The 23,512-nt window shown below is 40.4% G+C and overlaps 1 protein-coding gene across 2 annotated transcripts in view; it reads right to left on the reverse strand.

The window, feature by feature from the left end:
- Positions 1-23,512, reverse strand: part of b3glcta (beta 3-glucosyltransferase a) — a 190,201-nt gene that overhangs the window by 103,391 nt on the left and 63,298 nt on the right. For both annotated transcript variants that reach the window (XM_059964118.1, XM_059964117.1), the window contains exon 5: positions 19,416-19,492. In XM_059964118.1, coding sequence (XP_059820101.1) covers positions 19,416-19,492 — 77 coding nt within the window. The remainder of the gene's footprint in view (positions 1-19,415; positions 19,493-23,512) is intronic.

Raw genomic sequence — 23,512 nt, forward strand, 5'->3', positions numbered from 1 at the left:
AATATATAAAATAGATATCTACAGCATATTACAGGGCCTTCAGCCCATGATATTGTGCCGACTATGTAACCTACTATAGAAATTGCCCAGAATTTCACTACTGCATAGCCCTCTATTTTTCTAAGCTCCATGTACCTATCTAAAAGTCTTTTAAAAGACCTTATTGTCCCCCCTTTTACAAAAGTAGAGCATTCCTATGAAATCTTCCTTAAACCAAAATGGCATAAAGTGAAGAACCATTAATTTATATGGGAAAAATTTTCGTAAAAGCGAAAATCCTCTTTGTAATGCGAAAACAGGTTACTAATGTAAGTCTTTTGTAAAAGCAAAGTGGCGTAAAGCGAACATTCGTAAAGTGGGGGACACCTGTATCCACCTCCACCACTGTCAGAGGCAGTGCATTCCATACATTCACCACCTTGTGTGTAAAATAAACTTACCTCTGACATCCCCCTTGTATCTACCTTCTTAGCACCTTAAAACTATGCCTCTTGTGTTAGCCATTTCAGCCCTGGGAAAAAGCCTCTGACTATCCACACAATCAATACCTCTCATCATCGTATACACCTCTATCAGGTCACATCTCATCCTCAGTCACTCCAAAGAGAAAAGGCCAAGTTCTCTCAACCTATTCTCACCCTTTAATCCAGGCGACATCCTTGTAAATCTCCTGTGCACTCTCTCTATAGTATCCACATCCTTCCAGTAGTGAAGTGACCAGAACTGAACACAGTAATCCAAGTGGGGTCTAACTAAGATCTTATATAACTGTAACATTACCTCACAGATCTTGAACTCAATCCCACAGCTGATGGCCATCACACCATATGCCTTCTTAACAACATTGTCAACCTGCTCAGTAGCTTTGAGTATCCTACAGACACGAACCCCAAGATCTTGTTGATCCTCCACATTGCCAAGAGTCTTACCATTAATGTTATATACTGTCTTCAGATTTGACCTACTGAAATGAACCACTTCATACTTATCTGGGTTGAACTCCATCTGCTACTTTTCAGCCCAGTTGCTATGTAACCTCTGACAACCCTCCAGGCTATTCACGACAGACCAAACATTTGTGTCATCAAAATTATATCCCTCATATAATTTGTATACCTCTATCAAATCTCCCCTAAATCTTCAACATTCTAGGGAATAAAGTCCTAACCTACTCAATCATTCCCTATAACTCAGGTCCTCAAGTATTGATAACATCCTTGTAAATTTTCTTTGCACACTTTCAAACTTCTTTACATTTTTCCTGTAAATAAGTTATCAAAACTGCACACAACACTCCAAATCAGGCCTCCCCAACATCTTATACAATTTCTACATAACACCCCAACCCCTGTACTCAGTACAATGATTTATGAAAGCCAATACGCCAAAAACTTTCTTTACGACCCTATCTACCGGTGAGGCCACTTTTAAAGAGTTATGGATCTGTATTCCCATCCCACTGTTCTATTGCAAGGGGCTTGACAGGAGCATATGAAGATAAAAGTTGACATCAAATAAGAGAAGACATTAGGACGTTTTGTTCCCAATTATTTTCTGATGCTATTCTAGAAGGTGATCTAAAAGATAGTAAAAATATGAAAGAGAATCAAGAATATTTTTATGTCGTTTTTACTCCAAGATGAAGTGCCAGTTCTGTTTTTACACTGATCCAAACAGGAGATACATTTTCAATGTTTTGTTTCATTTATGTGAAGTTATATAAGGGAGAGGCTTACAGATGCTTGTTCAAATGCTTGCTGACAGAGATCACAATAATGCATTTGTACAAATATGTCAGCCGAAATGTTAGATCATGTTATAGCCATTTTAAGCACCATGTGACTCACTTTCATCTAATACACTGAGTTGGAGATCATCCCAGATGAAACAGTGTAAGACAAAAACAGAACCATGCATTTCCACTCACAAGCAGCAACAGTACACCTGATGATTTTACATTTCACACACCAAATGCTAGTGATTTGTGCAATGCACATTTCCATTTTTTACTGGCATCAATTAGAGCATTTGCTTCAACAGAAGCACAATGTCCTAACCTGTTCTATTTTCTATCACCAGGAGATTCTACCGATATCAGAAGACCTCCAGAAGACTGGGCACTTTGAGAGTTAACTCCAGACTTCTCAAACACCTTCTAAAGTCCACAGATTATGCTAAAAACATCAGTGTGCTTTTCCCAGAACATACCCACTGAAACACTCAGTTGGTTTTTAAAAACTTCACAATCCTTTAAATTCCCACTATTTGTTACTCTATTATATACCCTTTCTTTTGCTTTTATGTTGTTTTTGACTTACTTTGTCAGCCACAGTTGAGTCATTCTCCATTTAGAATACTTCTTCTTTTGTATGTATCAATCTTGCACTTTCCTCCAAATTGCTCCCAGAAATTCCAGCCAATGCTGTTCTGCTGTCATCCCTGCTAATGTTCCCTTCCAATCAACTTTGGCCAGCCCCTCTCTCATGCTTCTGTAATTCCTTTAGCTCCAATGCAATACTGATACATCTGACCTCAGCTTCTCCCTCTCAAATTGCAGGGATCACTGCCTCCTAAGCATTTCTTTACCTTTAGCTCCCTGGTTCATTACACAACACCAAATCCAGAATTGCCTTTCTTCTAGTGGGTTCAACCACAAGCTGTTCTAAAAACCCATCTCATAGGCATTCTACAAATTCCCTCTCTTGGATGCAGCACCAACCTGATTTTCTCAATCTTTCTGCATATTGAAATCCCCATGACTATCGTAACATTGCCTTTTAGACATGTCTTTTCTATTTCCCATTGTAATTTGTAACCCACATCCTGGCTACTGTTCAGAGGCCTCTATATAACTTCTATCAGGGTCTTTTCACACTTCCAGTTTCCTAACTCTACCCAAAAAGATTCTACATTTTCTCATCCTATGACTGTGGATGAACCCAAGTACAGAACATGGGCGTGGAGGAAAGTCGGGAGGCATTATTGACGTAGCGAGCATAGAATCGGTATCCAGGAGCGATGCTAGACTTAGAACTGGCAGTCTTAAGAACCATGAAACGAGGTTACTCACACCAGAGTCAACCAACGAACTGGCAGCTCCTTGTTGTGATCACAGGGTCTTTATCCTGCATTTTCTGATGGAAAGCAGGTGTGTATAGTTAGTGGAACCTGGGAATGATTGGAAACTAAACGAAGGGATTGAGGCCCAATTCCTGAGGTAAATAGCAAGGAGGGGGAATGCCAGAAGGGACCATGACAATATCAGCTCTTTCTAATGATTTGATTTAATTTTTACCAACAGAGGCACTCCACCCCATCTGCCAACTGCCTGTCCTTTCAGTATAACGTGTATCCTTAGATGTTGGTCCCAAATGTGATCTTCTTTCAGCCATGTCTCAGTGATGCCCATGTCATACATACTAATCTGTAATTGTGCTACAAGATCATTTGCCTTATTCTGTATATTGCTTGAGTTCAAACACAACATCTTTAGTACTGTATTCATCACCATTTTTGATTTGGTCCCAAAGTTACACTGCAACTCATCCCACTGACTGCAATTTTGCCCTATCATCTGCCTGTCCTTCCTCAGTCTCTCTCCATACTGCGTTTAGTTGTATACCAACTGCCCCACCCTCAGTCCTATCAGTCTGGTACCGATCCCCCTACCAAATTAATTTAAACTCTCCCCAACAGCTCTAACAAACCTGCCTGCAAGGATATTGGTCTCCCTCGTATTCAGGCATAACTTGCTCCTTTTGTACAGGTTGTACCTCCCCCAGAAGAGATTCCAATGATCCCAAAGTCTGAAGCCCTGTCCCTGAACTAATTCTTCAGCCATGCATTCATTTGCTATCTTACCCTCACTGGCATGTGGCTCCAGGGATTACTACCTTGGAGGTTATGCTTTTCAGCTTCCTACCTAACTCCCCATGTTTTCTTTTCAGGACCTCATCCCTTTCCCTACCTATCAATATATATATCACAGCTTTTGGTTGTTCAACCTCCTATTTAGAATGCTTTGGACCCAACATAAGACATCTCTGACTCTGTCACCTGGGTGTCTCATTCATGTCCAGATAATCTTCTGTCTGCTCCTCTAATTGTCGAATCCCCCTTCACTACTGCACTCATCTTCTCCCTCTTCCCTTCAGAGCCACAGATACAATGCCAGAGACATGGTCACTGCAGCTTTTCCCTGGTAGGCCAACCCCCTCAATGGTATCCAAAGTGGAATACTCATTATTGAGGGAGATTGCTACAGGGATACTCTGTACTGTCGGCCCATTTCCTTTCCTGTTCCAAACAGTCACCCAAGTACCTGCCTCCTGAAACCTCCCCCCCGCCTCCCGTAGCTCTTATCTATCTCCTCAGTTTCCTATACGAGTTAAAGGTCATCAAGCTGCAGCTCCAGTTACTTAATATGTTCTCTGAGAAGCTGCAGTTCAGTGTATTTGGTGCAAATATGGTTATCCAGGAGGCTGTATGTCTTCCAGTATTCCCACATCTTATACAAAGAACACCACACAATCTCTGGAGCCATTCTCACTGTACTAATACTGCACTAAAGATGAAGAATGAAAAAGAAAATTTACAGAAACTTACCTCGCCCAAGCTTCCTCACTCTAACACTGGTCCGCTCCAACATTGGCCACTCTGCTTGTCCCTACCTTATTTTAAATCTTCCTTTGCTAGTGAATTGCGATTTGATTGAGCTGCAGGTAAAAGCTGAAAGCCTGTGAACACACCTTTTTAAATCTCTTGCCCCAACCTGTGTGTAGTCTCCTCTCACAGATCCATTGGGCCACCAGGATATGGTATCTCTGCATTTCCTGACATATGAAATGTTCCTTAAAGAACCCAAATTTCTGCACAAGATACATTTTCTATGGGGGTGTTCAGTCTACTGATATAAGCAGTGATGTTTAAATCATCTCAGTGTCTTCTGAGATCATGATATTTCTTACAGGATTGCTCACTGTACAGAATTCATCGTGGAATGAAATCCCATTGACTTTTAAACTTCCTGCTCTGTTTCCTCTATAATAGAACTGTCATATTGTATGCATTAGTCTTATTGCCAGTACTCTCTCTGTTTAGAAAGTTGAGATAAATTTCACAATTTCAAACAATATTTCCAAGTAATGGCTGGAAAAAGAAAACTACAGTATTGATATTTTTGTACTCTCACAAGTATATATCAAAAATCTTTAAAGGTTTTAATATTCAGGCAAATTACACTTGTGTAAGATACTGCATCGGGGCACCATTTGTCAGATTTTTTTTGTACCAGTTCAATACTCCCACAAATTGTGGAAGTCCATTTTAATAAAGGGTGATGGATATCCATGTCCTTAATAAAGTGAAAAATCAATGTTATCTCCTTATTCAATGAGAATTAAGAAAGGAAATAATGATGGGGAAACAATTAATTTAAGTGAATGAATGGATCAAATCAGATTTGAAAAGGTTAGGTTCAAAAAGTGAGAAATACTGACTGGAATACAAGAGAGGGAAAGAGAATAGAAGGAAAAATGCTAATATTTAAAACTTGACATTATGAAAAATTAGTAACAATGTTTTACAAGCCAAAATCTAATTAGTTTAAATTGTTGTTTTTCTCAGTAAGAGGGATATATTTTCCATGTATTAAATACCACATTATCAAAGAAGAACTCACGGTTAACTTTCTGAACTAAAGGACAATCAATGTTCAAATCAAGCAAGTTCTTAAAAATGAGGGAAAGATAACAGCAAGGCGCAGCTTGTGCAAGTTAATCTGAATGAATTAAATGACCCAGCGTTGGAACATTTGCAACTTACTGAGTATGTCTCATTTCTGGTCAATTTGCAAATGAATCTTCACTATAGGAGCCCTTCAGGTTTAAAGACGACTTGCTTCCATCAGATGAAGTGAGTTCTCAGGTTACAGATAAGATCCACATGGAAATGTCCGCCTCTTCCACAGAAGGTGCAGGAGGTACAAGGTGAGAAAGTAGCTAGTTTGTAAGGTGGTGCACTCCTTCTGTCACTTATATAATGTCCCTTCGAGGATCATCACCTTGTCATGGTGGATAGGCTTGGAGTTCATGAGATCCTGAGAGCAATGCCGTCTGTTGATTATCTCTTGGTAGGGTCACCCATGGCAGTATGTTCAGGGGGAGGTTCTTGAGAAAGCGTGATCCAATCAAGACCTCAACAGTGGAACTTTGGAAGATGTTGACACATCACAATGACAGTGAAAGCAGAAGAAAGGCGTGGCAGTGACGGGTTCCTAGACGTCTTGCACTCCATGCCACTGGACCCTGAGGCTGATCTGTGAAGGACTAAGTGGTGGCTGCCTGCGAATCAGCCTCCTCACATTAAACAAAGTCACGCACAGGCATTCTCCATTAAGGGAATCCACCCTAACATTACAGATGAAGTCTCAAGGCGATCAGGAAGCGGCAAAGACGGCGGTATTGTCAGGTCTGAAAGTCCCTAGTCATGAGCTGGCACATTGGCTGGTGGGTGTTTGATTCAGTCACTGGGCTGTTGGACTGACGCAGAAAGAGCCCTTCATCAGCTGAACTCACGACTGAGCAGCCCTATTTACGATCCACTTTACTCACCCCACACAGGAAAGGAGCTAAAAAACGTTCCTTAAGAATAGCCTGCCTCAACATCCTGACTGCAATTACTGTGTCTAGAGGGATCACCATATGTGGTAAGAAATAAAGAAAAAATACCTTTGGAGCCTGGAATGTGTGCACGTGGATAGAAAGTGCAACAGAGAGGAAAACTGAGATCATCACCAGAGAATTGAGGGGATGCTAGACTGACCCAGCAGCTCTTTCTGAAACCCATATGGCAGACAAAGGGCAACTGAAGGAGAAGGATGATCACATTTTTTTCTGGAAAGGGAAGGCAGCTGATGATCCATCTGGTGCTTGCCGACAACCAGAAGGCAACTGTCATGAGAGCTTATGCACCAACTCTAGATTCTATGGAAAAGAGGCCTACTACGCCTGCCTAAATGTGACACTGTTGAGCATCCCCAAGATAATTCTCTTAGAGGATGTCAATGCCAGGGTCAGTTGAGACTTCAACCTTTGGAAAAGTACTTTCCTTTGGAAAGGAAGACATTGGACTACTCAGATGGACTACTACTTCTGTCTTATCATCAACACACTTTTTTGGCGGAAAAACAAATTCAAGACATCTTGCAGCACCCCGATCTAAACAATGGCATCTCAATGACTCTGTCATCTTCCGTGCTAGAAACCACCGTGATGTGAATATCACGAGGGCAGATGGCTGCTGGACAGAACACTGCGTGATCTGTACCACCATGTCCATCAGACTCATGAAAGAAAGGAGGGTTCATAAAAAGCAGATCAAGCCAAGATTAAATCTTGAGAGTCTGCTTAGCACTGCCACCCAACAACACCCTCAGGCCTTGCTTGCTGAAAACCTCCAATGGGAATATCTGGAGGATATTCTTCCTTCCTTCCTTCCTTAACACAACTATTATGTAGAATTTGAAGGCCAATATCTCACATCAGTGTGAGCAGAAGTCATCGTTTGTTGAGAGCTATAGTGAAAACTCAGACAATTATAAGCATAACTGCAACCATCATGTTTTACATGAACTTTGCAAGCACCTATGAACACCAGAAATCCATCCTTCAATACGCTGCAGGCATTGCTTAAGTGCTGCCCTGGGGATACAAAATAAGCTCTGTGAAGCATGAATTAGTTGCTTTCTTCAGAACATTAATGAATTCACCCACCAATGTCCTTGCCAGTGTTTGTCAATAATCGATCCCAGAACCCTGCTGTTCATGAAATGACATCAGTGTCTGAAACTTAAGGCCCCTAAGTGCAGAGCTTCCTCTCGTCACTCTTCAACGGTCCGGCAAGGTGATGCTCTTCGTTAGACAGACACGGACTCAAACACCTAACTGAACTGTTACCATCCATTTACCAACAAATCACTGTTTTAAAGGGCTTGGTGTTACCCAGGTTCTATTCCTCATACTTCCAGCACATGCAAGCAACACTTGAATTTTTCATTCACTTTGTCTGGAGGAGCAAGTTATGCTAAAAAGAAATCAAAACACTGCAGATGCTGGAAACCTAAAACGAACATTGACCTGCTGGTTAGGCAGCATCTGAAAAAAGAAAAACCTATGTTTCAGGTGTGCAACATTTCATCAAAACTGAAAAGAAATTTCATCAATTAACGCTTCCCATTGCTTTCAACATTTTGAAGGATTCATTCAATTTAAGACTTCCTGGTCCGCTCTTCCTTACCAATTTACCATTCCCCAAATTACAGCACTTTTACTTGCAACCTTGTACAATGCAACAACGGTCCTTTCATCTCCTCAGGTCCCACCACCCAGGTGGCCTGTAAAGCAACAATTTATTTCAAGTAAAGCAGGGGTTTTACTCTATGTTCCACTCTATGTCAGTAAAAAAAGATAAAGAACGTGTATGGCACTTGACTAAGAAATAATGGCACCTAAGGTTTCAATAAAGCAACGTCTTTATTCTTTACTCCAATGATCTTTCTTCATAAATGAACTGAAAGAACAGATTAATCAGTGAATCTGAGCAGCTTATTCAACGTGGCAATACATATATTAGACCTTGCTATTGTCATTACATAGCACGCTGATAATCACTTACTTTGGTTTCAACATCTTATTTGTCAAAACTCATAAATGAGAATCAATGGTTACTAGGTTTTTGTTCAACTTTTACAGTTATGTTATTAAACTCCCCATTTCCACCACCCAATCTCTTTATTATGGCTTTGGAAATTGAACATTTCAGATGCGGTGAGGAATCCTTTAATAATTTTGGATAATTAAGAATTCTTATCCATAACGCATAGAGACATTCATTGACCAGCAGCACACTATAGTTGCTGGAAAGTACTGTCATTGGAGGACTGCAGAGCAGAAGTGGAGGGATAAAGCGCTTCCATGATAAACTTGGGAACAACAGAATAACAGTAGTGAATTTTAATCTCCAAAAGGAATTTGAGAACTGTAAGGGTTGTAACATCCCCTACAATGAATCACATGTTTGTTCAAACGACAATGTTGCTTTACAATATGACCATTCCTTGATGATTTAGTTTGTATTAAATTATAAAACCTAAATTGTCAGATTTATCTATAATTGCTCTGAATCTTTGTTTTAGAAAACTATCAAAAAAGAGTAACAAGATTACATTGACTCCTGATGAAGGGTTTCGGCCCGAAACGTCGTCACTACCTCCTCCCATAGACGCTGTCTGGCCTGCTGAATTCTGCCAGCATTTTCTGTTTTTATTAACAAGATTACATTTCCATTTATTGATAGAAGCAGCATTTATTCAGCAGATCCTGCAGATAAATTATTTAGTCTGGGCCCCCAAGGAACACTGAGTTCCTGGTTTAGTTATATTGAAGTTTTCATATAATAAACTGTTCGCTGATTCTCAAGAAGTTGGATAGGGGGAAAAAACTATTTCAGAAATTAGATCACATAGTTCGGTTTATTTCAATGCTGTGCATTTGAAAATGTGTTTCGGATAAAGTGAAACACAGAAATGGTTGACCACCAATCTGGTCCCTGTTTACAACCAATTCACCAAGAAGCACCTCACCGCCATAGCCCAAGTGTTTCAATGCTACAATCCTACAAGGCCCTGGCTTTCCAATGCTCTGATTGCACAAGTCTCATGTAACTAAGTCTCAATCATCTCTTGCTGCGTGCCCACAAGGCTACAATTCCCTGGTGCCCCCCAAACACTCTGCGGCATTCACAACCATCCTTCCACACCACAGCTTCCACTGGCAACAACTTCTCATCCATATACAGTAGTGCTAGAAAGTTTGTGAATCCTGTAGAATTTTCTTTATTTCTGCATAAATATGACCTACAATGTGATCAGATCTTCAAGCAAGTCCTAAAATTAGATAAAGAGAACCTAATTAAATAAATAATACATAAACATTATACTTGTTCATTTATTTATTAAGAAAAATGATCTAATATTACAAGTATTAGTTGGAAAAAGTATGTGAATCTTTGCTTTCTGTAATTGGTGTGACTCCCTTGTACACCAATAACTTCAATCAAACATTTCTGGTGATTATTGATCAGTTCTACACATTGGCTTGGGGGAACTTTAGGTCATTCCTCCATACAAAACTGCTTCAACTCTGGGATGTTGGTGAGTTTCCTTGCATAAACTGCTTGCTTCAAGTCATTCCATAACATTTCTATAGGATTTTTTTTTAAGGTCAGGACTTTGACTTGACTATTCCAAAACATGAATTTTCTTCTTTTTTTAAACCACTCTGTTGTTGATTTACTCTTGCCTTTTGGATCGTTATATTATCCAACTTCTATTAAGCTTCAGGTGACAGACTGCTACCTTGAAATTCTCCTGTAAAATGTCTTGATACAATTTTGAATTCATTGTTCCCTCAATGATGTCCAGGCTGAGACAGCAAAGCAGCCCCAAACCATGATACTCTTTCCACCATGCTTCACAGTTGTGATAACATTTTGGTGTCGGTGTGCAGTGCCTTTTTTTTCTCTAAATATAGCAACGTGCATTTGCCAAAACAGTTCAACTTTTGTCTCATCTGTCCACAGATCATTGTCCCAAAACTGTCCCAGAACATCTAGGTGGTCTTTTGCAAACTTGAGACATGCAGCAGTGTTTTTTTAGAGAGCCTGCTTCTTCCCTGGTGTCCTTCCATGAACTTTTTTTTTGTTCAGTGCTTTTCTTATAGCAGACGTATGAACAAGAGTAGCAAGTTCTAGAGAATAATGCAGGTCTTTTACTGTTACCGTTGAGTTCTTTTTCATCTCCTTCAGAATTGAAGGATGTGCTCTTGGTGTGATCTTTGCAGGATGCCCACTCCTAGGGGGAACAGCAACAGTACTGAGTTTCCTCCATTTGTAGACAATTTCTCTAACTGTGGACTGATGAACACTCAGGTCTTTAGAAATGCTTTTATAGACTTTTCCAACTTCATGCATCTCTACATTTCTTCTTCCAAGGTCCTCTGAAAGTTGTTTTGATCACGGCATGGTGCACATAAACAGATCTTTCTTGAGAAGAGCAGGATGTGTCAGTAACTCAACTGCGTGTGTCTTTCTTTTAATTAGGCAGGGCACCTCTACAACCCACACCTCCAATCTCATCTCATTGATTGGAATACCTGACTCCAAACAGCTTTCGTAGAAGGTGTTACCCCAGAGACACACATTCTTTTTCCAACAAATATATGTAATATTGGATCATTTTTCTCAATAAATAAATAAACAAGTATCATGTTTTTGTGTTATTTATTTAACTGAGTTCTCTTTATCGAGTTTTAGGACTTAAGTGAAGATCTGATCACATTTTGGGTCATATTTTTGCAGAAATAGAGAAAATTCTACATGGTTCACAAACTTTCCAGCACCACTGTAGAGAAGCTATAATGGCACATTCCAGTTCCTGGGCCATAATCATAAATGGCCAAAAGGTAAGCTTTCACATGCTCTTAATAAAATAACACTCATGGCATATGTGTGGTAAGTCATATCTGACAAACACAGCAAAATAAAAAAGTTAGCATAGTGTAACCTACAGCATAATTAGCAGTTCTGTACGGAAATGGGATGAAAGATTAAACACACTTGCAAGTGCATATTGAACAAAAATTATGTGAGTATGGACCTTATAGTTCTGTTTATAGACAATAGACAGTAGGTGCAGAAGTAGACCATTCAGCCCCTCGAGTCTGCACCGCCATTCTGAGATCATGGCTGATCATTCACTATCAATACCCAGTCCCTGCCTTGTCCCCATATCCCTTGATTCCCCTATCCATCAGATATCTATCTAGCTCCTTCTTGAAAGCATCCAGAGAATTGGCCTCCACCGTCTTCCGAGGCAGTGCATTCCACACCTCCACAACTCTCTGGGAGAAGAAGTTTTTCCTCAACTCTGTTTTAAATAACTGACCTCTTATTCTCAATCCATGCCCTCTGGTACTGGACTCTCCCAACATCTGGAACATATTTCCTGCCTCAATCCTATCAAATCCTTTAATTATCTTAAACGTTTCAATCAGATCCCCTCTCAATCTCCTCAATTCCAGTGTGTACAAGCCCAATCTCTCCAATCTCTCTGCGTAAGACAGCCCTGCCATCCCAGGAATCAACCTAGTGAATCTACGCTGCACTTCCTCAATTGCCAGAATGTCCTTCCTTAAACCTGGAGACCAAAAATGTACACAATATTCCAGGTGTGGTCTCACCAGGGCCCTGTACAAATGCAAAAGGACATCCTTGCTCTTGTACTCAATTCCCCTTGTAACAAAGGCCAACATTCCATTTGCCCTCTTCACTGCCTGTTGCACTTGCTCATTCACCTTCATTGACTGATGAACTAGGACTCCTAGGTCTCTTTGCATTTCTCCCTTACCTAACTCTACACCGTTCAGACAATACTCTCCCCTCTTGTTCCTGCTTCCAAAGTGGATAACTTCACATTTATTCACATTGAATGACATCTGCCAAGTATCTGCCCACTCATCCAGCCTATCCAAGTCTCCCTGTATTCTCCTAACGTCCTCTTCGCATGTCACACTGCCACCCAGTTTAGTATCGTCAGCAAACTTGCTGATATAGTTTTCAATGCCCTCACCTAAATCGTTGACATAAATCGTAAAGAGCTGTGGTCCCAATACAGAGCCCTGTGGTACCCCACTAGTCACCTCCAGCCAGTCCGAGAAACACCCATTTACTGCTACCCTTTGCTTTCTATCTGCCAACCAGTTTTCTATCCATGTTGAAACCCTGCCCCCAATGCCATGAGCTCTGATTTTACTCACCAATCTCCTATGTGGCACCTTATCGATTGCCTTCTGAAAATCTAGGTACACTACATCCACTGGCTTACCCTCGTCTAACATCCTTGTTACACCCTCAAAAAACTCCAACAGATTAGTCAAGCATGATTTGCCCTTGGTAAATCCATGCTGGCTCGGCCTAATCCTATTATTGCCATCAAGATATGCCACTATTTCGTCCTTAATAATGGACTCAAGCATCTTCCCCACGACTGACGTTAGGCTAACAGGGCGATAGTTCTCCGTTTTCTCCTTCCCTCCCTTCTTGAAAAGTGGGATAACATTAGCCACTCTCCAATCTTCAGGAACTGATCCTGAATCTAAGGAACATTGGAAAATGATTACCAATGCATCCGCAATTTCCTGAGCCACCTCTTTTAGAACCCTCTGATGCAGACCATCTGGACCCGGGGATTTATTAGCCTTCAGTCCTACCAGTCTACTCATCACAGTTTCTTTCCTAATGTCAATCTGTCTCAATTCCTCTGATATCTTATGACCCTGGCCCATCCATACATCTGGGAGATTGCTTGTGTCCTCCCTGGTGAAGACAGATCTAAAGTACACATTAAATTCTGTTGCCATTTCCCTGTTTCCCATAACAATTTCTCCCAATTCATTCTTCAAGGGGCCAACATTGTTCTTAACTATCTTCTTTCTCTTCACATAGCTAAAAAAGCTTTTGCTATCCCCTTTTATATTCCTGGCTAGACTGAGCTCATACCTGATTTTTTCTCTCCGTATTGCTTTTTTAGTTAAGGTCTGCTGTTCCTTAAAACTTTCCCAATCATCTGTATTCCCACTCATCTTAGCCCTGTCATACTTCTTTTTCTTTAATGCTAATCAATCTCTGACTTCCTTTGTCAACCACTGTGGCCCCTTCCCCCCTATGAATCCTTCCTTCTCATTGGAATGAACTGCTTTTGCATCTTTTGTATTATCCCCAAGAATATCTGCCACTGCTGATCCACTGTCTTTCCTGCCAGGGCATCCGCCCATTTAACTTTGGCCAGCTCTTCCCTCATGGCTCCGTAGTCTCCTTTATTTAATTGCAACACTGACACCTCTGATCTGCCCTTTTCCCTCTCAAATTGTAGATAAAAACTTATCATGTTATGATCACTACTTCCTAATGGCTCCTTTACTTCAAGATCACTTATCAATTCCTGTTCATTACACATCACCAAGTCCAAAATAGCCTCGTTCCTGGTTGGCTCAAGCACAAGCTGTTCCAAAAATACATCCCTTAGACACTCCACAAACTCCCTATCCTGGGGTCCAGCACCTACCTGATTCTCCCAGTTCACCTGCATGTTGAAATCTCCCATAACGACTGCATTACCTTTAGCACATGCCAATGTTAACTCCCTAATCAACTTGTACCCAATATCTACGCTACTGTTTGGGGGCCTGTACACAACACCCATTAGGGTCTTTTTACCCTTACTGTTCCTCAGCTCAATCCACACAGACTCTACTTCCCCTGTTCCCAAGTCACCTCTTGCTAAGGACTGAATCTCATTCCTCACCAACAGGGCCACCTCACCCCCTCTTTCCATATTTCTGTCTCTACGATAGCACGTATACCCTGGTACACTCAATTCCCAGGCCTGATCCCCTTGCAGCCATGTCTCCGTTATCCCAACAATATCGTAGTTCCCCATTTTCATCTGAGCTTCAAGCTCATCTGTCTTATTTCTGACACTACGCGCATTCAAGTATAGAATTCTTAGCCCATTCCTCCTCTCTTTGCTTAAAACACTGTCTATTGTACATAACACAGCTCCTTGAACTTCCATCGGGCTAATTGCACCTTGAATTTTGATGACCTTCTCAAGATCACCCAAACCTTCTACACATTTAACCCCATGCTCCTTCTGACCAACCCTCTGTACATGTAACTTTTCCAACACATGTTCTGTCTCACCTTTCTCCTTTACACAATTAATATTTGCGAAACGTGTATTCCCCACCTGTCCCTTATCCTTCATCATATCATCTTCTCTCGTAATCTGGATCCCTGCCCTCTGCACATCTAGTTTAAACCCCCCCCCCCCCCCGAGCAGCACTGGCAAACATTCCTGCAAGAATTTTAGTACCCCTCCAGTTCAGATGTAGACCATCCCTTCGAAGCAGATCCCAATGTCCCTGGAACAAAGACCAATTATCCAAAAACCTGAACCCTTCCTTCCTGCACCATGCTCTCAGCCTCGTATTAATGTGCATAATCATTCTATTCTTCGCCTCACTCGCACGTGGCACAGGTAGCAATCCCGAGATTGTCACCCTGGAGGTCCTGCCTTTCAGTTTCACTCCTAACTCCCTGAACTCTCTAAGCAGGACCCCCTCACTCACCTTACCTACATCGTTGGTCCCTACATGGACCACTACATCTGGGTTCATGCCCTTGTTCTCAAGAATAGTCTGCACCCGATCTGAGATGTCCCGGACCCTGGCACCAGGGAGGCAACATACCATCCGAGACTCCCGATCTGCCCCACAAAATCTCCTATAGAATCCCTTAAAACTATCGCTCTCTTCTCTTCCCTCCTCCCCTTTCTAGTTGAGGGTTCAACCTCCGTGCCAGAGGCAGGACCACTACAACTCATTCCTGGTAGGTCATCCCCATCAACAGTATCCAGTACGGTATACTTATTGTTAATGGGAATGGCCGCAGGGGTGCTCTGCTCTCTCTGCCTGCTCCCTCTGCCTCTCTGGACCATCACCCATCTGTTTACTTCTTGGATTTTTGGTGTGACTACCTCCTGATAACCCCTATCTATCTCTGCCTCTGCCTCCCGAATGATCCGTAGTTCATCCAGCTCCCACTCCAACTCCCTAACTCGGGCTGATAGGAGCTGCAGCTGGACGCACCTTTTGCAGGTGTGGTCATCATGGACAACTGTGTTGACCCTGACCTCCCACATCCTGCATACGGAGCACACCACTGCTCTGATTGTCTCCCCCATACCTGAACTGGATTGATAGAATAAGTCTAAAAAGCACCTAGTGACCTTACCTTCTTCCCCTCAGCGAGCAATCACACAAGCTTACCGAAGTCCCCTTACGCCGAAGCCCACTTAGCCAAAGCCCAGGACTCTACTTCCACAGACTCCGCTGCCCGCTCGGCAGGCAATTTATGTCCAATTTACAAATTGGACATAACCAGTACATAAATATCCCAGATTATAAACCCAAGATATTCCGCAGATGCTGGTTAAACTGTTTACAAAGGAGCATGAGAAAGAGTCAAAGTAAATCAACCACATTACGTCTCCAAGGTACCCATAATATACCAAACAGACAAGTGATATTCCTGCACAGTTCTGGAAGAATGTGGAATAAATATTAAATTACAGTCTTTTCTGGTATCTAAAGCTAAAGATCACCGTATTAATTAGAAGAATAATATCAGTATTTAAACAGCATCATTGAAATTCACATATTCTGTCACAATCATATTTTTCCTGTGTGACCTTGCTGTACATAAACTGGCTACTATTTTTAATATTATTTCTCCATTACCTCTAAAAATAACTTTGAAAGTTCTGAGGTCATGAGGTACTTCAGCGTTCTTGAAAATGATGTATTTCATTGTCCCCAATTGCAGTCCTCAATTAGTTTCACTTTTATTCATCCAAAAGTAGTCTCCTGTAAAGGCTATGCTTATGCAGCACCATCTGCATTCAATTTGTACATCATCGGTAGGGATACAATAGAAAGTCTTGACTCAGATTCCAAAAATTCATTCTTGATATAACCTTTCTTATCCCATCATTGGAATTTTACTGTCAAGCTCTTTGTCCATCATCTTGTCCTGAGAGAGCCACAGGTAGCTCCAACTAGATATGATTAATATCAATCCCCACCACCATTTACTGCATCCACTCTGCTTTTAGTTCATTTGTCAGAATACATTTCTATGAAGAAATTTTAGATCTGATCACAACATTTAAGTGTTAAACATGTAAGCTTATGTTTCACATTTCTAAAAAAAATTGCAGTTTTATGTATCTACATTCGTTGAACAAAATTAATTTTAAGTATACTGCTTTCATTATTTTCCCTGTGATAAAAGTGAAAGTTACCTGGAATTAAAGTGTTCATCTGGCACATATGCACAAAAACACAATTTAACTCAATCAAAAAGATGTAAAGAAAATGAAATAAGCCATCACATTTGATCAATGATAACTTTCCAAGCGCTTTGTGTTGAAAATTCACTTCTACCTGTGGTAGATATCAAAGGCAATTACAGACTGAGTATCCCTTATCCAGAAATTAAAAATCCGAAATTTTTTATAGGGCTGACATGAAGTCACAAGTGCAAAATTGCACAAGACATCAGCAAGGTTCCCAGGCAATGCGCACCACAGATAGTTCTGAGAAGTGACCTCACACACTCTGAGTTTGTTTTCAGCAGTCATCATTGCCAGACCTTCATGCTTTACTCACAGAGATGACCATGTTCCTTTGCTGCTCTGTGCTGTGAAGATATTGTTGAAAATGTCAGAAAGACCTGCAATCACCCCTATAGGCAATAATGAAAAGAAAAGGAAGAAATTATAACACAAAAAATCAAGTTATTGGAAAATGCTGAGTGTGGTGCAAGCGTGAAGCATCTGCCAGACGAGTATGGTATAGAAAAGATCACCATCTCTGACCCGAAGAAACAAAAGAATAAACTGTTAAAAGTTCTATGCTGAAAGTAATGAAAAAAGTACATGTTTGGCACAGCTTTGTGGGCCAAAGGGCCTGTATTGTGCTGTAGGCTTTCTAAGTTTCTAAAAGGAGCTAATGAAAAATAGAAAACCACTCCATAAAGAAAAGTATTAAGATCTCAAACATGTATTGAAAGATTAGTGAACATATGCCATTTAATGGTATGTTGATCATGAAACAAGCAAAATCTATCATGACAAACTCAAAATTGAAGAGAATTGTGAATATTCAGAAGTTTAATTGCAGAAATTTAAGAAAAGACACAGCATTAAATATTTAAAGATTTATGGTGATAAAGCATCTACTGATCATGAATAGCGAAGATGAAGATGATACTGTTAACACAGTAGAAAAGCTGCCCATAGATGACATGGTGAAAATGTATTATGGACTTTTTGAAGATCTAGTGTAGTCTGCATTCACAACAGAACAAGAAATCAGATTAGTTTATAAAAACCAAAGAAAGATAGCTGCAACAAAAACCCTTTTAATGAGACAGACAACACTGCAGGAAACATTTAAAAAAGTCATCCAGCACAGAGCCTCCTCATCTCGAAAGCATCCACTTCCAGGTCCCTCAACCACTTCTGATGTTCCCCCTTACAAAGACGTACCTTCTTCCCTCAGGTTTCTCAGAACTAACATAGTTGTTGTGCTTGCTGCTGCATTTATCTTACTTTGTAAGCAAAGACCATTACGTTTTTTTGGTAATTACAAAACATATTATTTTTGCATGAAATCTGAACTTCATCTCCACCTAAAATCCCATGTTTGAGTGTAACATGACCAGCATCGTTATTGTATCAAAAATAAAGTGTTGGCTTTTTTCAGTTTTCATTTTTAATAACCTATGATTAAATTCAATCTTTTGTTTTCATACCTTACATAAAACTATAAAAAATATTAAATACAAATATAGTGTATTGCAAACTTTTAAATCAAACCAAGTCGTTGTAGGTGGAGACTGAAAGCCTGCCATTGTTTGTTGTTGTTCAACAGCTGATTCGGGTTTTCTCCCGACGCTGTTGTGCTGCTTTTGTTACCCTGCCCACATTATATTTTCATTATATTACTGATATGCAATAATTTTTACTGTTGAGTACATATGTGTGTTAAGCAAGTGTAGGACAAAGACTGCTTACCGGCATAAATTTAGAGTTGTGAATAATGGTGACCAAATAGCCACTGACTCTCCACCTGGACAGCCGAGGTAGTGACAGCTTACGTTTATGATGGTTCAATGTACACATTATTGTTTCTTATACAAAATGATTAAAAATATTATATACAGCTACTTTCACAGTATATGTATAAGTTATATGTAATGGATTTCATGCTTAGACTTGGGTCAATCCCCAAGCTATTTTATTATATAGATGCAAATATCCCAAAATCCAAAAAAAAATTTTAAATACTTCCAGCCCGAGTATCTCATCACTGCTCATGTATCATACATTTCACTGCACTAACATGACGAGAGGTGCATCAGGGTCAGCACCGCATTACAGAGTGCTTTTATAGAGGTGCAGCAGGTACTCAGGAAACAACATGGTTTATTCTAACAGTTATATCTGAATTTTTTTTACACCACGGCGTACACATTTTGTGTTGTTGTCCTGTTAGACCAAGTTGTTCCAAATTTTTGATAAATTTACAATAACAGCATTGATTGGACACCATTAAACTAATAATAAAATTATATTTTGTCAGAACAACACATAAAACTAAATGCATGACTTAATCACCGAGTCATCATAATCACCTCTACCAGATATTCTGTCTACTTTGCTTGAGGGTACTTACTGTGGTATTATGGGAATGATGGTCCAAGCTCCTTCTTGCTTGCTCAATTCATGAATAAACAACACTGTAGGCAGATACTAAGAAGAGAGAGAAAGATTAACATAATTGAAGCAGAAAAGCATTTTACCTTGTACATCGTGAAAGATATAACGTATTCATTTAAATGTTACGTCAGTTCCTTGTTCCTGCATTGACACGGACTCACATGATCAACAGATTGATGCACAAACATTTAGCTGTAGAAGCTCAAAGGTAAGCATTCTTCTGTAATTCTGCTGCATAAAGTAATCTTAATAATTCTATTTTTGAATTCCTCTGGTTTACATCTTCATCTCAAGAAATTCCTACAAACTCTACCTTAAGAATCTTAAGAAAGAAATTAGAAAAGCTAAAAGAAGATATGAGGTTGCTTTGGCAAATTAGGTGAAAATAAATCTGAAGGGTTTCTACAGTTATATTAATAGCAGAAGGATAGTGAGGGATAAAATTGGTCCCTTAGAGAATCAGAGTGGACAGCTATGTGTGAAGCCAAAAGAGATGGGGGGAGATTTTGAACAATTTCTTTTCTTCGGTATTCACTAAGGAGAAGGATATTGAATCGTGTAAGGTAAGAGAAATAAGTAGGGTAGTTATGCAAAATATGATGATTAAAGAAGAGGAGGTACTGGCGCTTTTAAAGAATATAAAAGTGGATAAATCTCCAGGTCCTGACCAGATATTCCCTAGGACCTTGAGGGAGGTTAGTGTAGAAATAGCAGGGTTTCTGACTGAAATATTTCGAATGTCGTTAGAGACGGGGATGGTGCTGGAGGATTGGCGTATTACTCATGTGGTTCCATTGTTTAAAAAGGGTTCTAAGAGTAAACCTAGCAATTATAGGCCTGTCGGTTTGACATCAGTGGTGGGTAAATTAATGGAAAGTATTCTGAGAGATGGTATATATAATTATCTGGATAGAAAGGGTCTGATTAGGAACAGTCAACATGGATTTGTGCGTGGAAGGTCATGTTTGACAAATCTTATTGAATTTTTTGAAGAGGTTACTAGGAAAGTTGACCAGGGTAAAGCAGTGGATTTTGTCTATATGGACTTCAGTAAGGCCTTTGACAAGGTTCCACACGGAAGGTTAGTTAGGAAGGTTCAATCATTAGGTATTAATATTGAAGTAGTAAAATGGATTCAACAGTGGCTGGATGGGAGATGCCAGAAAGTAGTGGTGGATAACTGTTTGTCAGGTTGGAGGCCGGTGACTAGTGGTGTGCCTCAAGGATCTGTACTGTGGCCAATGTTGTTTGTCATATACATTAATGATCTGGATGATGGGGTGGTAAATTGGATTAGTAAGTATGCAGATGATACTAAGATAGGTGGCGTTGTGGATAATGAAGTAGGTTTTCAAAGCCTGCAGAGAGATTTAGGCCAGTTAGAAGAGCGGACTGAAAGATGGCAGATGGAGTTTAATGCTGATAAGTGCGAGGTGCTGCATTTTGGTAGAACTAATCAAAATAGGACATACATGGTAAATGGTAGGACATTGAGGAATGCAGTAGAACAGAGTGATCTAGGAATAATGGTGCACAGTTCCCTGAAGGTGGAATCTCATGTGGATAGGGTGGTGAAAAAAGCTTTTGGTATGCTGGCCTTTATAAATCAGGGCAATGAGTATAGAGTTGGGCTGTAATGTTAAAATTGTACAAGGCATTGGTGAGGCCAAATTTGGAGTACTGTGTACAGTTCTGGTCACCGAATTATAGGAAAGATATCAACAAAATAAAGAGAGTACAGAGGAAATTTACTAGAATGTTACCTGGGTTTCAGCACTTAAGTTACAGAGAAAGGTTGAACAAGTTAGGTCTTTATTCTTTGGAGCGTAGAAGGTTGAGGGAGGACTTGATAGAGGTATTTAAAATTATGACAGGGATAGATAGAATTGACGTGGATAGGCTTTTTTCCATTGAGAGTAGGGGAGATTCCAACAAGAGGACATGAGTTGAGAGTTAAGGGGCAAAAGTTTAGGGGTAACACGAGGGGGAACTTCTTTACTCAGAGAGTGGTAGCTGTGTGGAAAAAGCTTCCGGTAGAAGTTGTAGAGGCAGGTTCGATTTTGTCATTTAAAAAAAAATTGGATAGGTATATGGACAGGAAAGGAATGGAGGGTTATGGGCAGACTGCAGGTAGGTTGGACTAGGTGAGAGTAAGCATTCGACACGGACTAGAAGCGCCGAGATGGCCTGTTTCCGTGTTGTAATTGTTATATGGTTACATGGTTAATCCTTAAACACAAAATTTCTTTAAGTTCTAACTTTTCAGTTTGCACCATCCTTGCTTCCTTCAGCACATCCACCACCTTGCCATTTGTTACAGGGCAATATGAACCTCAAATATGTTCGGACTTCAATCCCTAGAACTACCACTCTTAAAAGCCAATTTCTTACATTATCCTCCATTTTTCTTAATGGTTCTCTATGAAGCATCATAAAAGCTTTCAGAATAATTGTTCCAGATTAGCACATAATATTGTCAAGAAGTCAATGGAGGACTTGATAATATCATATTACAGTATTTATACATAATGTTATCTGTACAAAATTTCAAAGCAAGAGAACTAATACACAGCTTTATAGCTAGTTGATAATTACACCATTACCACTTCAGCTTATTTTTCAATAGTTCAACTCAAAAAGTCAGTAACAGACATCATTAATGAAGAAACATAACGTGTACAAGTGAATAATGAAGTTCTCTGAATTAGTATCCAATATTTCTGAATATTCTTCAGAAAAGGTCGTTGATTTCATTAAAGATTAGGAAGCAATAAATATTCCTAATACACAAGAGTTTCTGCAGATGCTGGAAACACAAACTAAATGCTAAAGGAACTCAGTAGGTTAGGCAGCATTTATAGAAATAAATAAATAGCTAACATTTGGACCGAGATCCTTCCTCAGAACTGGAAAGGCACAGGGAAGATGCCAGAATAAGGAGGTGGGGGAAGGACAGGATGGAAAGGAGAATCCAGTAGAAAGTGATAGGTGAAACCAACTGGATGGGAAAGGTAAAGGATAGACGGAGAGGAGAGTAGACCATAGGAGAAAGGAAAGAAAGAGGGGCACCAGGGAGAGATGATAGGTTAATGAGAAGAGGTAATGGCCAGAGTGAAGAATAGAATGAGAGAGAAGGATGAAGGAAAATAAATTACCAGAAGGAGAAATCAATGATTATGCCATAGGTTTGAGGCTACCTAAACAGAATATGAAGTGTTGCTCTTCCACCCTGAGAGTGGCATCATAGTGACAAGAAACAAGGCCATGGACCAACAAGTCAGAATGGGAATGGGGATAGGAAGTAAAATGCTTGGCCACTGGGAAGTTCACCTTTGGAGGATGGAGCGGAGGTGCTCAACATAGCGCTCCCCCAACTAACATAGGGTCTCGCCAATGTAGTGGAGTACACATTGCTTGCACCAGATACAATAGATGACCCCAACAGATTTACAGAAGTGTTCGCTCGCCTGGAAAGACTGTTTGAGGCCCTGAATGGATGTAAGGGCTGGAAAGTATAGCATATCTGTCGCTTGCAGGGATACGTGTCAGGATGGAGGTTTGTTGCGAAGGACGAATGGATAAGGGAATCATGGAGGAAGTGATTCCTGCAGAAAGCAGATAGCAATGGGGTGGGGGGGGGGGGGAGATAAAGATGTGTTTGGTGATAGGCTCCTTTTGAAGATGACAGAGGTTGTGGAGAATGATGTGTTGGATGCAGAGGCTTGTGGGGTAGCAGGTGATGACAAAAAGGACTCTATCACTGTTAAAGCGGCAAGAGGATGGGGTGAGCACAGACATCAGCAAATGGAAGAAGTGGAGGAGAGGGCAGCATCAGTGGTGGAGGAACGGAAAGCTATTCAAAGAAGGAAGACATCTCTGATGTCCCGGAAAGGAAAGCCTCACCTTGGGAACAGAAGTACCAGAGATGAAGGATCTGAAGAGATGAAGGATCAGAGATGAAGGTTTTTTTAACGGGAGGTAGGGTGGAAAGAGGCGTCGTCAATATAACCATGGGAATCAGTAGGTTTATAAAAGATACTGGTAGACAGTCTC

The sequence above is a fragment of the Hypanus sabinus genome, chromosome 3, assembly GCF_030144855.1.
Source record: "Hypanus sabinus isolate sHypSab1 chromosome 3, sHypSab1.hap1, whole genome shotgun sequence".
NCBI classification, from domain to species: Eukaryota; Metazoa; Chordata; class Chondrichthyes; order Myliobatiformes; family Dasyatidae; genus Hypanus; species Hypanus sabinus.